General features: G+C 36.8%; 1 protein-coding gene across 1 annotated transcript in view; it reads left to right on the top strand.

Moving 5' to 3' along the window:
* Positions 1–16,873, top strand: part of MIB1 (MIB E3 ubiquitin protein ligase 1) — a 98,375-nt gene that overhangs the window by 40,866 nt on the left and 40,636 nt on the right. Inside the window, exons 10-12 of the mRNA XM_061399770.1 lie at positions 2,622–2,729; positions 11,913–12,110; positions 13,208–13,359. Coding sequence (XP_061255754.1) covers positions 2,622–2,729; positions 11,913–12,110; positions 13,208–13,359 — 458 coding nt within the window. The remainder of the gene's footprint in view (positions 1–2,621; positions 2,730–11,912; positions 12,111–13,207; positions 13,360–16,873) is intronic.

The raw sequence follows: 16,873 nt of genomic DNA, 5'->3' as shown, positions 1-16,873 counted from the left end.
ACATGGATCAGTCAGTTTTGACAAATGCATACACCTACATAATCCACAGCCCTATTGAGATGTAGAACACTTCCATTGTTCCAAAGGGTTCACTTGTTTCTGTTAACCCCAGGACATAATCTAAACACTTTTGTTTTCATTTGTTAGTAATCTGTATTGTTATTATTAATTCTTCTCCAGAATTCTCTCTTAACTGTGTAATCTCTTAAGACATTTAGCACATCAGATTATGTATGTGTTTCATCTGAGAGAGATTTCTCTCAGTGCCTCTGACGGGGTCCATCTGGAATGTCTCTTACTCATCATCCTCCAGGTTCCTTTCCCCTCTCTCCTGTGCTGGATTTCTTGTTTTCTTTATCCTCTGTCCCTCTGTCTCTAATTTTATTCTGTTTTTTGTGAAGTATGGCTTTCAGTAGCTTCTTCAGAAAAAGGGTGATGAGAAATACACCTTCAGTATATAACTTTTTTAACCTTACAGTTAAATTTTAGATGGGAGGAGAATTCAAGTTTAAATACCATTTTCCTTCAGAATAATTCCATTTTCTTCCAGCGTTTAGAGTTGCCCTCTGATTCCTCATCCTTCATGTGAGCTGTTTTATGTTTTCAAGCATGAAGATCTCTTTTTTCACCAGTGTCTGAACTTGTACAGTGTTGTGGATCTATCTTCATCCGTTGCTTTTAATGTTTGATCTTTTTATCCTGGAAATCATGTCTTTCATATATGGAAATTTTAGAAAAGTTTTTAATTTTGGATTTTAGTTTTAGAGCAGTTTTAGGTTTTATAAACTGAAATTGAAAGATATAGCGATTTTCCATCTGTTCTGTTTGTTGAGATTGTTTTTGCTCTGTTGTATTACCTTTGCTTCTTTGTTAAAAATCACTTGACTGTATTTATGAGAGGCTGTTCCTGGGCTTCCTGTTCTTTTCCTTTCTTCCGTTGGTTTATTCTTCGGCCGGTACCACACTGTCGTGACTACCGTAGCTCTGTAGTATGCCTCGGAGTCAGGCGCCACACTGTCGTGACTACCGTAGCTCTTAGTATGCCCCGGAGTCAGGCGCCACACTGTCGTGACTACCGTAGCTCTTAGTATGCCCCGGAGTCAGGCGCCACACTGTCGTGACTACCGTAGCTCTTAGTATGCCCCGGAGTCGGGCGCCACACTGTCGTGACTACCGTAGCTCTTAGTATGCCCCGGAGTCAGGCGCCACACTGTCGTGACTACCGTAGCTCTGTAGTATGCCCCGGAGTCAGGCGCCACACTGTCGTGACTACCGTAGCTCTTAGTATGCCCCGGAGTCAGGCACCACACTGTCGTGACTACCGTAGCTCTGTAGTATGCCTCGGAGTCGGGCACCACACTGTCGTGACTACCGTAGCTCTGTAGTATGCCCCGGAGTCGGGCACCACACTGTCATGACTACCGTAGCTCTGTAGTATGCCCCGGAGTCGGGCGCCACACTGTCGTGACTACTGTAGCTCTGTAGTATGCCCCGGAGTCGGGCACCACACTGTCGTGACTACCGTAGCTCTGTAGTATGCCTCGGAGTCAGGCAGTGTCAGTCCCCCAGCTTTGTCGCTCTCCTTTAATACTGGGTTGACTGTTCTGGGCCTTTTGCCTTTCCATATAAACTTCCATCCAGTAACTTGCTGGGATTTTGATAGTGATTATGTTGAATCTGTGGATCAAGTTGGGAAGAACTGACATCTTGACATTATTGAGTCTTCTTATCCACGAACATGGAGTATTGCTCCATCTATTTAGTTCCTTAATTTCATTTATCACAGTTCTGTACTATTCCTCATGTACATTTTATACACATTTTGCTAGAGTTATGCCTAAGTGCTTAATTTTAGGGGGTGATAATGTAAATGGTATTGTGTTTTTACTTGCATTTCCTTGTTTTATTAGTAATATTGAACATCTTTTTTATGTTCATGTCACCCATTTGAAATGTCTTCTTCAGAAAAAATGTCCATTTTTCCATGTTGCATTTCCATATCCATTTACACAACACCTGAAGTGAAGAAAAGATTGGATGTTACTGCTTTATAGTAGAACAGTTGTAGAACAGGAATTGGATATTGCTGCTTTATAGTAGAGCAGTTGAACAGTTGTGTATAGCTACCCTGGTAGCTCATTTACGTACCCTTTGTGGTAGTTTGGTTACCATTGACATTTGGCTGTATTTGTTGAATTTATTTATACTATACTAGACAGTATCTTTTCTAAAAGTCTTCCATTCACCTCATTACTTTTTTTTTTCATTGAAACAGACTCTGAGGTTTAATAATAATTAAAGTAGACACATATTTAAAATAAATGTAACTTCCCTTTGTCCCTCCTTCCCTCTGATCCTTTTCTGTTTTCAACTTTGCAGATTGGCTAAAAGTTCTTCCATAACTCTTTTAACAGTGGAACTCTCAGAGTGCCTGAATCCCTCCCTAACTTAGAAATGTGATACAGATCACGTTTCTGGTGATCTGTATCAGGAAATACAGAACACTAACCTAAATTGTTCTCATAGGATCATTCAGTTTGTTGGGTTTAAACCTACACCATGTGTATGTATTGGCTCTTCCCTTTTTGTGACATTCCTTCATCCTTTCTTTTTGTGTTTAGGTGAACGGACAGTGTGCTGGTCACACAGCTATGCAAGCTGCTAGTCAGAATGGACATGTTGACATTTTGAAGTTACTTTTGAAGCAAAATGTGGATGTAGAAGCAGAGGTAATTAAGTTTTAAAAATATTTAAGTAAAAATTAATGTCCTAGAAATGGTCCTTCTGTATCATTGAGATGGATTCTTTTTCATGTTGAAATTTAATATTAACTCAAGGCTCTTCTGATTAAAAGGAAAAAAATTTGAGAAAAGACAACGTGAAGCATTTTGTGTTTTTCTGTGATCTCTTGATATTCTAGGCATAACCCTAAGTGAAGAAGGTTGAGTTTCCTTTTGCTTTCGTAGGACTCCTATGCTGTTGAGAGCTCAGCGGTATTTACCCATGACTCATACTGGGGAAACTGAGGAAAGAGGAATATAAATCACATGGGGCAAGATTTTCCCTGATCTATGACACACAGAGGGCTTTCCTTGTTTTTTTGTTTTTTCACTAGGGAACCAGTAAATTAGAATTTGTTTAGTCTTACTGCTTCTTAACCTTAATATGGGTTTTAAAAGATTTTACAGTGTGTGTTTATCACACTATGTGTGTATATGTGCTTAATTTAATGTAGAACATGTTCTTATTAAAGGAGAAATTAATGATTCTTACTGGCATTGAAATTTCATTGGCTGGTGTGGGCAGAGGGCTTCCCTTGTTGCAGTCAACTATAACTGCATCACTTAAAAATATATTAGAATTGTATTTGTTTTAGTCTAATGCAGAATTATTTAGGAATAAGCCAAATTCTATCAAATTCAAACTGGGCAAAATGTTGCAATTTTGTCCAAATGACACTCCCATCTGAGGAAGCTATTTAATAAGGATTTCAATGTTAGAGGGCAAAATTTGTGAATCAGCCTGGTTTTACTAATTATAAAAATTTAAAGACATGTTTGAAAATAGAAGTCTTACATTCTTTTTGCCTTTTCCCCCCAGATATGTATATCTTGAGTTGCTGAATAGCTACTAAAGAACCAGTGGTATTTTAGGTCATCCTTGGTGTTAGCATTTTCTTTTGCCTAGAGCTTGAGTTTTACATTAGCATATTAGACATTTGTAAACTATACACTAGTTTTATTACTGTGATGTATTTCTAAATGAGATTATATAATTTGACTTTGCGTTTACAGAGTAACTTTAAGTCACATCTATCTTGGTTGTCAATTTAGGAGCCCAGTATGTGTTATAAGGATTTTTTTTTTTTTGGTGATGCAAGAGAGACTTAGTATCATGTAATATTTTGTAAATATTACATTTTGAACATCCCATTTTTTAATGAATCCAGAAACTACAAACTAAAATATTACAACCCTTCTGACTTTTTTTTGGCCACGCCTTGCAGCATATTAAAAATTAGACATATTACTTTGCCAACAAAGGTCCGTCTAGTCAAGGCTTTGACTGTGTGGATCACAATAAACTGTGGAAAATTCTGAAAGAGATGGGAATACCAGACCACCTGACATGCCTCTTGAGAAATCTGTATGCAGGTCAGGAAGCAACAGTTAGAACTGGACATGGAACAACAGACTGGTTCCAAGTAGGAAAAGGAGTACGTCAAGGCTGTACATTGTCACCCTGCTTATTTAACTTATATGCAGAGTACATCATGAGAAACACTGGACTGGAAGAAGCACAAGCTGGAATCAAGATTGCCAGGAGAAATGTCAATAACCTCAGATATGCAGATGACACCATCCTTATGGCAGAAAGTGAAGAGGAACTAAAAAGCCTCTTGATGAAGGTGAAAGTGGAGAGTGAAAAAGTTGGCTTAAAGCTCAACATTCAGAAAACGAAGATCATGGCATCTGGTCCCATCACTTCATGGGAAATAGATGGAGAAACAGTGGAAACAGTGTCAGACTATATTTTTGGGCTCCAAAATCACTGCAGATGGTGACTGCAGCCATGAAATTAAAAGACACTTACTCCTTGGAAGGAAAGTTATGACCAACCTAGATAGCATATTGAAAAGCAGAGACATTACTTTGCCAACAAAGGTCCATCTAGTCAAGGCTATGGTTTTTCCTGTGGTCATGTATAGATGTGAGAGTTGGACTGTGAAGAAGGCTGAGCACTGAAGAATTGATGCTTTTGAACTGTGGTGTTGGAGAAGACTCTTGAGAGTCCCTTGGACTGCAAGGAGATCCAACCAGTCCATTCTGAAGGAGATCAGCCCTGGGATTTCTTTGGAAGGAATGATGCTAAAGCTGAAAGTCCAGTACTTTGGCCACGTCATGCCAAGAGTTGACTCATTGGAAAAGACTCTGATGCTGGTAGGGATCGGGGGCAGGAGGAGAAGGGGACGACAGAGGATGAGATGGCTGGATGGCATCACTGACTCGATGGACATGAGTCTGAGTGAACTCCGGGAGTTGGTGATGGACAGGGAGGCCTGGCGTGCTGCGATTCATGGGGTTGCAAAGAATCGGACATGACTGAGCGACTGAACTGAACTGAGTCAAGGCTATGGTTTTTCCAGTGGTCATGTATAGATGTGAGAGTTGGACTGTGAAGAAAGCTGAGCACTGAAGAATTGATGCTTTTGGACTGTGGTGCTGGAGAAGACTCTTGAGAGTCCCTTGGACTGCAAGGAGATCCAACCAGTCCATCCTAAAGGAGACCAGTCCTGGGTGTTCATTGGAAGGACTGATGCTGAAGCTGAAACTCCAGTACTTAGGCCACCTCATGCAAGAGTTGACTTGTTGGAAAAGACCCTGATGCTGGGAGGGATTGGGGGCAGGAGGAAAAGGGGACGACAAAGAATGAGATGGCTGGATGGCATCACTGACTTGATGGACGTGAGTTTGGGTAAACTCTGGGAGTTGGTGATGGACAGGGTGGCCTAGCGTGCTGCAATTCATGGGTTTGCAAAGAGTTGGACACGACTGAGCGACTGAACTGAACGGAACTGTAGCTTGCAGGGTCTTAGTTTCCGGAACAGGGATTGAAACTGGGCAATGGCAGTGAAAGTGCTGAGTAATGACCACGAGACCACCAAGGAATTCCCCAGACTTTTCTGATTAAAGAAAATCAGCTGAGAGGCTTTAAAAATCAAAAAAATTTTTACCTGATTTTTAAAAAAAGCTATACTTTGTGATTCAGCATTACTAAACCTTACAAAGTGAGACTATCCATAAATCTGTGTTTCTAAAGACCTGCTCACATGAGAGGTTGTGTAGAGTAGGGCTGCGGCTAGGGGACTGGGAGTGAAGTTGGCACTATTTTTCAAGAATAGGGTTTTTTTTTTCTTTCTTAATTGAGCTCAAATAAGCAAAACAGTTAGTACTCTCCACGTAAGATTGGAGTTGGAGTGAGGCCAGTAGTTTGTAAATAACATCATTCAATTTGGAAACTCCATCTGTTACTAAACAGATATGTGTGGCCTTCTACCATACTGCCTCTTTTATTTCCATTCTGAGCATTTTCTGTTATAAAAACCATTGTAGGAAGATGTAATTTGTAGAGATAGTGTGAAAAAGGGGTAATTACACATCTGATTAAGTTAATAACACAGTTTCCCAGTGGGTAAAGGGAAAACTACATTTAAAAATTGGGTTGAAATATAAATCATTGCCTAAGACTAAAGCAAAAGTTCAGCAAAGTTTCATATTTCTAGAATGTAAGATTCAACATTGTAATAAATAGCAATATAATTTACTTAAAACAGTGATTCTTAATTGGAGGGCATTTCTGTCCCACAGGGGACATTTTGTGGGCACATTTTTGACTGTCCCAACTGTTTGGTGGGGAGCAAGGGACTGACAGGCGTGTAATGGATAGAAACTGAGGCTGCTACTAAACATCCTTGAATGTACAGGGCAGTTCCCACAGCAAAGAATTATCCAGTGCAAAATGTCAGCAATGCTGATTGGAAATCCTGGTTTAAAAGAGAGAGAAAATAGTTAGTTTTTCACATGCACTTAAAATTGTGATTCATCGTTTATAAATTAATCGATCTGTTTGTAAATTTATTATTGGAAATTTAAAACATTTGTAAAAATAGAATAGTTTAATGAATCCTGTGTACTCATTATTCCACTTGAGTTATTTTTTCTGGCCAAGTCTGTCTTATCAGTACCCTCTTAACTCTCATTTCCTCCACTGAATTATTTTGAAGCAAATCCAGATATCATATTATTTCATCTGTAAATAGTTTTAGTATGTATCCTAGAAGATAAGTGCTCTTCTCTTAAAACCTTTATTATACCTTTAACACACCTAGACAATAATTTAACAATGATTTTTTAAAAATCCAGTTTTATTAAAAGCTTTCAAGTTAGCTGAAGAATAAAGAGAATAATATATTTTGTTCTCTGGGAATCTTATTGTGCATCCTTTAATTTTATTCTTCTGCATCAGGAAGTGAGCTCAGGATAGTATAGCTCACAGATTGCAATCTATAGCCCGAAGGCCAGGTCCAGCCCTTCATTTTCTTTTTAAAAGTATTATTGGAACACAACACACTCATTCATTTATTTTATTGTGTATTCTGCTGTTGTGCTCCAGCTGCAAAACTGAGTGGTTGTGTAGTTGTGACAAGAGATCATGTAGCTTATAAAACTTATATTTACTTTCTGGCCCTTCACAGAAAAGTTTGCTGGCCCATAACATAGATGACTATTTCGGATTTTTTAGTTGATTTAAGCTGTTAGAAAGCTAAATTATTTGCTTTATATTATACCTTTCAAATATGTGATTAGGTTACATTTTTTCCCTATTTCTTTTTCTAAGGGAAAACTCAGAGCTATTTTGGAAAGTTGGTTGTCTCCATGTATGACCTACTGAATACAGTAGGGTTACATTCTGTTTATGTGTAGGTAAAGGCACCGAGGACTGTGGGATTTTAGGTGTGTCGATTTGGGTGAGCTCATTTTTTCATCCTCCAGGGACTCAGTATTTTTTTTTTCCTACTGATGAATATAATGAGTAAAGGTGTGGAGGATTGAATGGAAACCCAGTTTTAAAAAGTGAATTCTTTATAATAAGTTTTTCAAATATAGTACAAATATATACTGATGATATCAGCAAATTTTAAATGGTTTTATTGTTTAAGATTAATGAAAGCTCTTTTCAATGGAGAATATTAATAGGGAATACTACTAGACTTTTGTCAAAAAACCCAAGTTTGAATGGTATTGTTGCTGTCTAAAATAATATTTGGGCAAAAAGTTTAATTGGTTTAACCTTCTGTTTCCTCATCTATGATAATAATTTGAAGGGGTGGAGAGTGAGTAAGGGAAACAATTAAGATACCACTTATAATATAGAACACAATGGAAATTTAAGGTTTCATTATTATCTGTGTTCTTATTAAACATTTCTCTCCAACTAGAGAAAGTTTGGAGAAGGAAATGGCAACCCAATCCAGTGTTCTTGCCTGGAGAATCCCATGGACAGAGGAGCCTGGTGTAGGCTACAGTCCATGGGGTTGCAAAGAGCCAGACAATGACTGACTGACTTCACTTTCACTTTTCTTTTCAGTGAAAGCTAGCAATTTCTCAAAAACAACAACAACAACAAAAACAACGAACAAATCACAGATGCTAATTCTATGTGATTCTGTTTATCTGGTTAATGAAAACAAAACTGTAGAAACATTGTATTTAACTGTAATCTGCAAAGGAACTGGCAAGTAGACTTTAAGACTACTCAATTTGAGAAAATTCTTTTTTGGAAAACAAATCAGGACTCAGAATAATAACCTCCAGAATGGCTCTAGGAATTAGCATACATGGTTCCTAGGGATCCATGTTAGTTCAGGTTGTGGCTAGAGGCTTTTCCACTTCCCTTTCCCTGCACACTCCCCTTACCCCAAAATACTGATAGTTAAAACCACGAAAAGATCTGATTTATTAATAGAAGACCCAGGAAACAGTCCTTAAGGTGCCTTTTGCAGGAAGGCAGAGTGCAATCTGAGATTGCCCAAACAAAAAAGGTCAGATTTTTAAAGGGGCCATATCATACTTTTATAGTCCTCTCTTATCAGCACCTTTATTTAGTTGCACAGGTTGGGTCTTAAAAATCGTCATTGATTCCTCTTTTTCCCCTGTACTCCTTATTTGGAATATCACTAAATCCCGTTGGCTCTGTGAAATTTATCCAGAATTCACACAACTTTCATCCTTCCTGCTGCCACTGTGTTGTCTCCTCGAACTTCTCCCCAGATGTCTTCAGGGCCTTTCTCACTTCTCAGCTATTTACTCACACCTTCTCTGGGAGGGGTCATCGCTTGGCTGTCTTGTCTTTCTTCCCTGCTATCTTTTCTCCTTGGCATTTCCTCCTACCAAACATTTACATTTTATTTACATATTTCATTTTTAATGTTCTCTTTACCCCACTAGAATGGCAACTGAGGACAGGAGTTTTGTCTTGCCTGTTGTTTTATCTCTGTGTCCATCACAGCACTGAGTTCATAGTGGGCACCTAGTCCATGATTACTGAATGAATGAAAGAACACAGCAGAATGTACCATATCCACATAGTCTGTTTAGGTTTAAGTATGATCAGGATATCAGCGTCTTGATTAATTGAGTAAGTTTTATAGAAAATAAGATGAGGTGCGATGTTACTTATGAAATTTGAGAATAATAAAGTAGTTGACATAATTTGCTAAAAATAAATTAGAAATTAGAGTTAAACTAATTTTGTGTGAGGCAGGGACAGTTTCATAAGAGAAGAGTTGCCTGAACTGAGTTTTAAAGAATGTGTATTTTCAAGCCAATAACATAATGAACAAGAGCATTTGAAGTCTGAGAGCAGCACGTGAACATCTGGGCTCAAGTCAGTTGGTTAAGTTAGTTTTATGTGTGAGGGAAGATGGCAGCAGATGAGTCTGGAATGGTCCACAGAAGTAGGCTTCAAAGAGGTTTGTTCTTTATAGAGTTACATGAAATAATTTTAAAGATAAATTTTGTGTTTTATAAAGAAAATTCTGTTTTTTGTATGAAGAATAGATTGAAGTAAGAAGGCTGGATGAGCTATGGCAGTAGGTCAGGTGAATGAGAATGCAAGAAGGCCTGAATCACTTAGATGTAGAATTGGACAAGAGAGAACAGAGCCTAACTGAAGAGTGAAAGCCATCGAACTTGGTGCTTGCTTGTAGGGGTTCAGCAAAAGGAAGTAGATGAGCCTTGACTGATAGGTCCTGAATGTGCTGACTGTGGTTTTATCAGCCAGCAGAGGGGAGGGTGGAACAAGAGCAGGTTTTAGAGGTTGGGAGGAAACGAAGCGGGGGAAGAGGGTGGAAAGGACCAAGATCAGTGTTAGATTAAATTTGGGGCCCCTTTGCAAGTCTCTTTAGATCACCTTTTGGAAGTGAGCTGTTGTGCTGGGCCTCAACAACTTGTTTGGTGGCAGTATCAGAGACAGAATAAAGGTCTTGTTGTTTGAAGCCTTTTGAAATACTTAAGATAAATTTGGAAGAAAGCAACAAAACCTGGAAGCTACAGTCTTTGTGGAAGTGAGGTTTTCTCATTTAGAATCAAAATCTGGAAATTAATTGTTTTCTAGTGCGTGTATGTATTTTCCAAAATCTTTACATTTTCCTTATGTATTTCCCTTTGACATATATATTTGGGTTTTAATTTTTTAGGTATTATTTTTTTTGAACATAAGCAAATTGTTGTTGGAACCTGCATTAAAGTGTTTTTGTAGTAGTTCTCTAACAGTCATTAATATATAGTACATTTCATAAATAGTTCCTATCTTTATTCAGTGAGTGTCAGTGGATGTTCTCATTTCTAATGGAAGGAGTACCACTAGATAGGCTTAAAAATTATAACAGAAAATGAATCTAGACTGGAAGTGAGGAAGATCTTAAATCTAAGATTATGAAATACTGAAATGTGTTACTAGAGAAGTTAACAATATACACACACAAACATAATTTTTTATTTTTAAGAAGCTTGTTTTTCCCTGGAATTTTAGATACAATACTGCTGAGAGGCACACGAGTTCAGTCCTTACTCTTTCCTGTAGTGGTTTGCTAGTTCCTTTTGGCTTAAGGTTGAGAAGTAACAAAGACTCCTAACCTTGTTCTGCTGGAATATTAGTAGAGGAGAATTTCTGAATTGTGGTTTCTTGGCCTTTTAAGAATGATTGTCAAGCCATTGTGGACTCCTGTTTGAGCAGTTTTACTTTTAGCATCTATTTGAGAAAATACGCAAAGACCAAAAACTTCTTTTGAATTCAGCAACTGTCGTATTCATTTGTTTTAAATGTATTTAACCATGGTGATATTTATCTGCATTATCTTTGGAAACTAGTTCAGAAGCCCAAGTGCAATATGGATTTTCAAACCACTTGCCAAAACTATAGAGTCTCCCAGGGGCTATCATGGGTTGGAGAAAGTCTGAGAGTCTGCTTACTTGAGTGTTAATATTTGAGATGTGTATGGAATAAAGCAGTACCCTTATAATATCCTTTTCCATCTGCATCTAACAGTGAGACTCTTTTTGGTATGGACTATGTATATTATCTTTATGGTTCAGTACAAGCTTTTTTTTTTTTTTTTTTTTTTAGTACAAGCATATTTTAAAAAAAGCAGTCTCTTACATTTGAGAAACATTTAAGTAATTGGGTCCTTTTCTATCTTTCATCTTCTCAGAAATATGCTAACATTAGGTGAGGCATACCTACTGGATCCCTCTGAAATAGTTTTGGTGGTTTGGATGTATAGAATTATACTTGTTTGTGTTTCATTTTTATCTTTAGATGAAGTGCTTAATAATTTTTTTCTGTTCTTGAATATATAGAAAAGTGTATGCTCATCAGCTAGAGATAACCAGTGTTAACATGAGGATGTATTTCTCCCCCTTAAAGCTGGTTGAGATCATACTGTTTGGCATTCTTCCTTCTTTTTTTTTAATTACTCAACTGTTAGTATAATTTCTGTGTTATTAAGAAGTCTGTGTAAGATTTTTTTGATGAAAAAACTTCATATATAGTTGTGATCTAACATTTTTCTAATGTTGGCTTACCATCATGGCTGGTAATTTAGGAGTACTGAAGAATCAGACTACTTCTGATGTAACTGTTGGTCTAGTACATGTGTGCATGATATAATGATCCAGGTCATAATTTATCTTTGGAGCTAATCACTCGTCAAATGAATTTCTAGTTATCTTGTTGGCTCCACTCTGTTTCCTTTTCTTACATTAATCTGGTTCTTGATGAATTATAGTAGCGTCACTTTTTTTTTTTCTTTCTGCAACATTCACTGACTGAGACTTAATGCTGCTGTTTAGGATAAAGATGGCGATAGAGCAGTTCACCATGCCGCTTTTGGAGATGAAGGAGCTGTTATAGAAGTGCTGCACCGGGGCAGTGCTGATCTGAACGCTAGAAACAAGCGCAGGCAGACACCGCTTCATATTGCTGTCAATAAAGGTCACCTTCAGGTGGTGAAGACGTTACTGGACTTTGGCTGTCATCCCAGTCTTCAGGTAAAACCATTAAAGAATTATATTTGTGCAGGTATTTCCAGGATTCTTTTAAATGGCCATACTAGTTTGTGTGGCAAGCATTCCTTTGTTATCAGTCCTTTCTGTATGATCAGTCATAGTGAATGATTCCAAAGGTATGCTGCTGCTGCTAAGTCACTTCAGTCGTGTCTGACTCTGTGCGACCCCGTAGATGGCAGCCCACCAGGCTCCCCCGTCCCTGGGATTCTCCAGGCAAGAACACTGGAGTGGGTTGCCATTTACTTCTCCAATGCATGAAGGTGAAAAGTGAAAGTGAAGTCGCTCAGTCGTGTCCGACTTTTAGCGATCCCATGGATTGCAGCCTATTAGGCTCCTCTGCCCATGGGATTTTCCAGGCAAGAGTACTGGAGTGGGGTGCCATAGCATGCCATAAAATTGGCAGCTATTCCTTCTTAGAAAAGCCTTTGTTAAGAAAGTGTCAGTAAATTGATTTTGTATGGGGGGAGTTGGTGATGGGGACTTGTAAAAATATCAGCTAGGAGTTGATTTAACTTTATTGATCATGACAGTGAGCTTCAGCAATTCATAATAGTTACTTCAGAGGAGTCTAAATTATTTTAATTGTAGCTTAGTTTCTGTTAGATTGTTGGTCTAGTCCTTGATCTAGTCTTGGAAGATTTTCTGATTTAGAAAATATATATGGAGTTTTAGGATTGATTTTATAGTAGGTATGGGATTTTAGGGTGTAACTGTTAATGGTAGGAGTGTGGTATAGCAGCCCATTGTAAGCTAATGAGTTGGGTGGGGGTTAGCTTTTCTATCTCATTAAAATTTTAATTGTATTTGAGGATACGTCCTTGCTTTATTTTTTATTTTCTTTGGAAAACTGTAGCATGTTTATTGTATTGTCCATCTAGATTGACTAGAGATTTCTTTACTATAGTGAGGCTAGTATTTCTTGCCTGCATTTTGAAATTTAACACACAGCATGTTTTATTACTGGTTGTTGGATATGGCTTCTGTTTTTCTTTGCTTAGTAGATCATTATAAGAATTAACTTTACATATAATAATTGAAGAAGAGCTAATGACATCTCTTAAAACTTTGAAAAAATAAAGGATTCTGAAGGCGATACTCCTCTTCATGATGCAATAAGTAAGAAACGTGATGACATCCTGGCAGTTCTTCTAGAAGCTGGAGCAGATGTTACCATCACGAACAACAATGGGTTTAATGCTCTACATCATGCTGCACTGAGAGGAAACCCCAGGTAAAGATGTCACCTTTTACTGTTTCCTATGCAATTTAAAAATAGTTTTCTGTTGCGGGCTCTCTTTTTCTGATGCTTATAAGGAAGTGATTTTGGCTTATTTTAATATTTTAAATCGTTTTAAAATCTGAGGAAATTATGTCTTCATTAAAATAGATTAGTTTTATATGTTTTTTTTTGTTAAACTAATACAAGTATCATGAAATGACTATTTAAATATATGTTAAATATGGGTATAAAATATCAGGAAGACTTGCTTGTATTCTAAAGGTTTAATTAAAATGCATTCCACCTGGAGATTTATGTGTCTTCAAGATCATTCTCAGGCATCCTCTTACCAAAACCTCATGTTATCTGTTTTTTTTTTTTCTTTATTCCAAATTGTCTATTTGCATGGTAATTATTTTTTTTAAACTTTTGACTAAAACACTTTTAAGTTACCTAATTTTTTATTGATAATATAATTAACTATAAACTTCTAGTACAGATGTCTTCTAACCATTGTTAGGGTAATAGGTAGTCTACTGAAAAAAGTGCTTGTTGGTGAAGTTTGAGAAAGACTTTTGGGAAGTCATAAAATTCATAAAGGATCTGCAGAGTCTCACAGAAAAGAAAAATGCTTAGCTTTGCTTAACGTAGAACTTTCTGTAAATGAATTTTTTGGAACAATTTTACCTTGAGAAGCATTTTGGAAAATTCTGGAGAATTCCCCTGGGATCTAATGGTTAGTACTCTGTGCTCTAACTGCTAAGGGCCTGGGTTCAGCTTCTGGTTGGGGAACTACCTCGTGGCGAGGCCCCCAAATAATAATTATAATAATAGTAATAATAATAATAAATAAACTTTAAAAAAAGAAAATCCTTCATTAGGTGTCTTGTGTTTATAGTTGAATCAAGCTACGTGTATTGACTGAGGAAGATGTTTACTTGGAAGTTTATTTTGATAATTTAAAAATTTTAAATTAAAAAATTTGAGATGTAATTGACATATGATACTATATTAATGTCCCTTGTGGCTCAGCTAGTAAAGAATGCACCTGCAATGTGGGAGACCTGGGTTCGATCCCTAGGTTGGGAAGATCCCCTGGAGAAGGTAACGGCTACCCACTCCAGTACTCTGGCCTAGAGGATTCCATGGACTGTGTAGTCCATGGGGTCGCAAAGAGTCGGACAAGACTAAGTGACCTTCATTCACTTCACTTTATTATATTAATATCATGTGTTGAAAATAGTGATTTGATATTTGTATATATTGTGAAGTGATTGCCACAATATGTCTAGTTAACATCCATGACCATGCATAGTTCCGAATTTTTTTCTTATGATAAGAAGTTTTAAGATTAGCTCAGCAGCTTTCAGATATACAATTCAATATTATTAACTGTAGACACCATGATTTCTTATTCTTTGGTTCCCTATTGCATTTTTACATCATGTTTCCTTTTACAATAATTTTTTGCTGTTTTTTTTTTAGCTTCTTAAGATCACCACTAGAGGGTGAGCACAGAGAACAAAAGGAGTTTATTCAAGTTGACTATTGGTACTGTAACAATAGGTATATAATCTAGGATGAAATAAATGGCCATATTTTAGGTTATGTCTTGATTTGTTTTTTTCAAATTACAATATTTGAACACTTCAAATATTTAATGTTGACACTGTAAAGGAGAGAAAATAGTATTATCTGTTCCCTGCCTTTTAAATAAAAGGTGGTGATGACAGATTTACCACATGCAAGTAGTTAACATGCATTATCTCATTTAATCCCTTGAACAGCTTTTTGAAGCAGGAAGCAGGTGTTAATATCCTAATTTTATAGATGAAGAATATGAGGCTTATAAAGAAATGAAGTTTTTCAATACTTGTATTCAAGATCATGCAGCTGCCTAGTGGAACAGCTGGTACTTGAGCATGGTCTATTTGACTTTAGAATCATTTGATCTTAGCTGCCTTATATTATTTCCTCTGTATTTTGGGCTGTGAGGTAAGGCTGGAACACATGGACAGTGAATGATTTAACCAAGGGTATACCAGTACATCAAGCTGACTTGTGTGTCATGAGCCTGTCTTTTAAGTTTATAGCCCACTAATTAAAATCTCTCTGCCCGCCTTGACCTTCAGCTATACTGTACTACTCTCTCTCCCTAAAAGTTTCTGCTCTTTTCCTTCACTGATTAAGCACTTTCTTTCTTTAAGATCCCCTTAACCGACTTTCTCCCTGAAGTCTTAGATTTCATCTTTGAAATTATTTTCTGTTTGCTCTATACTTCCTTGTTCTGTGTTCTTGTTTTCTGCAGTTATCTTCTTTGTGCTGTCCCTTAGTATGTGCATTTTTATGTTTCTTTCTGTTAAAATTTTGGGCACAAATATTTGTGTGTCTCCCATAATGCCTTGACTATAGGTGAGGACTCAATACATGTTAGTCTTCATTTGACAAGACAGTGTTAGATATCACAAGAGTATGTAATCAATTAAAATAAAAATTCTGTAGAGAAATTGTCAGGAGTTCATACAGAGCAAGTATTTCAAGTTAGAATTGGCAAAAAGATTTTCTTGGGGGAATTTAATTTAGGTTATATAATATTTTTAAGTTGTAAAGTTTAAGGTAGATTAAAAACTAAAGTGTTTAGTAGGAGATGAGTAACTTTTAAATATTTTGAATTGTTTAACTTTATTGAGCACATTGAGAGCAGGCTAGTATATTTAATAATGTTAAACCAAGGAGGGGGAAAAAATACTACTTCTGTTTCTTTAATTCCTGAGAACTCCTCCAACCAGATAATTGGTGTCAGGTGACATAAAAAAAGAGAAAAAAATAAACACTTTCATTCTACAACAAAGTGGTGCTTTAGTTAAAGGTATATGACTTTTAATTCCTATTTGCTCAAGACATTTTATGCAGTTGTGACTGTAGATTGCCAGATAAAGGATGATTTTAATTGAACATGAAAGAGTATGAGAAGATGATGCAAGTTATTTATTTGTTGTAATTGTAAGCTGGGTTATGTTGAGTTTTTTTTTATATCAGATTTCTTATTCTTAAAATTTTTGACTTTTCTTTCCTGGTACTAACCAGTGATGTCGTAAGACAAAAGAAACCACTGAAACCCAGAATTAAGAGAAAAAAGGTCTTCTCATTTTACAACTGAGGAAACAGGTTTGGAGAGTTGAAATATCTATATAAGTAAAAGGTAGCAATGCTTAGTATTTTGTTCCTTTTTTGAGGATTAAAGTCTTTTGGTTCAGTATCAGAAGAATTACATACTTACTATTTAAGTCTGTCTGCCAAATGCTGTGCAGTGTCATTGTCTCCTTTTCCACCTTACCTATCAATGTTCTGATAAATAGCAGTCAATTAATTGCTAATCATATGAAAGGTAGTGACTCAGCATTTCTGGAGTTTTGTTTTATATAATGTTATGAAGTGAAGTGAACGTCACTCACTTGTGTTCGACTCTTTGTGACCCCATGGACTATCCAGTCCATGGAATTCTCCAGGCCAGAATACTGGAGTG

Source organism: Bos javanicus, chromosome 24 (genome assembly GCF_032452875.1).
Source record: "Bos javanicus breed banteng chromosome 24, ARS-OSU_banteng_1.0, whole genome shotgun sequence".
Lineage (NCBI taxonomy): Eukaryota > Metazoa > Chordata > Mammalia > Artiodactyla > Bovidae > Bos > Bos javanicus.
Note: the sequence above shows the minus strand (reverse complement) of the source record. Positions and strands in the feature narration are given on the sequence as shown.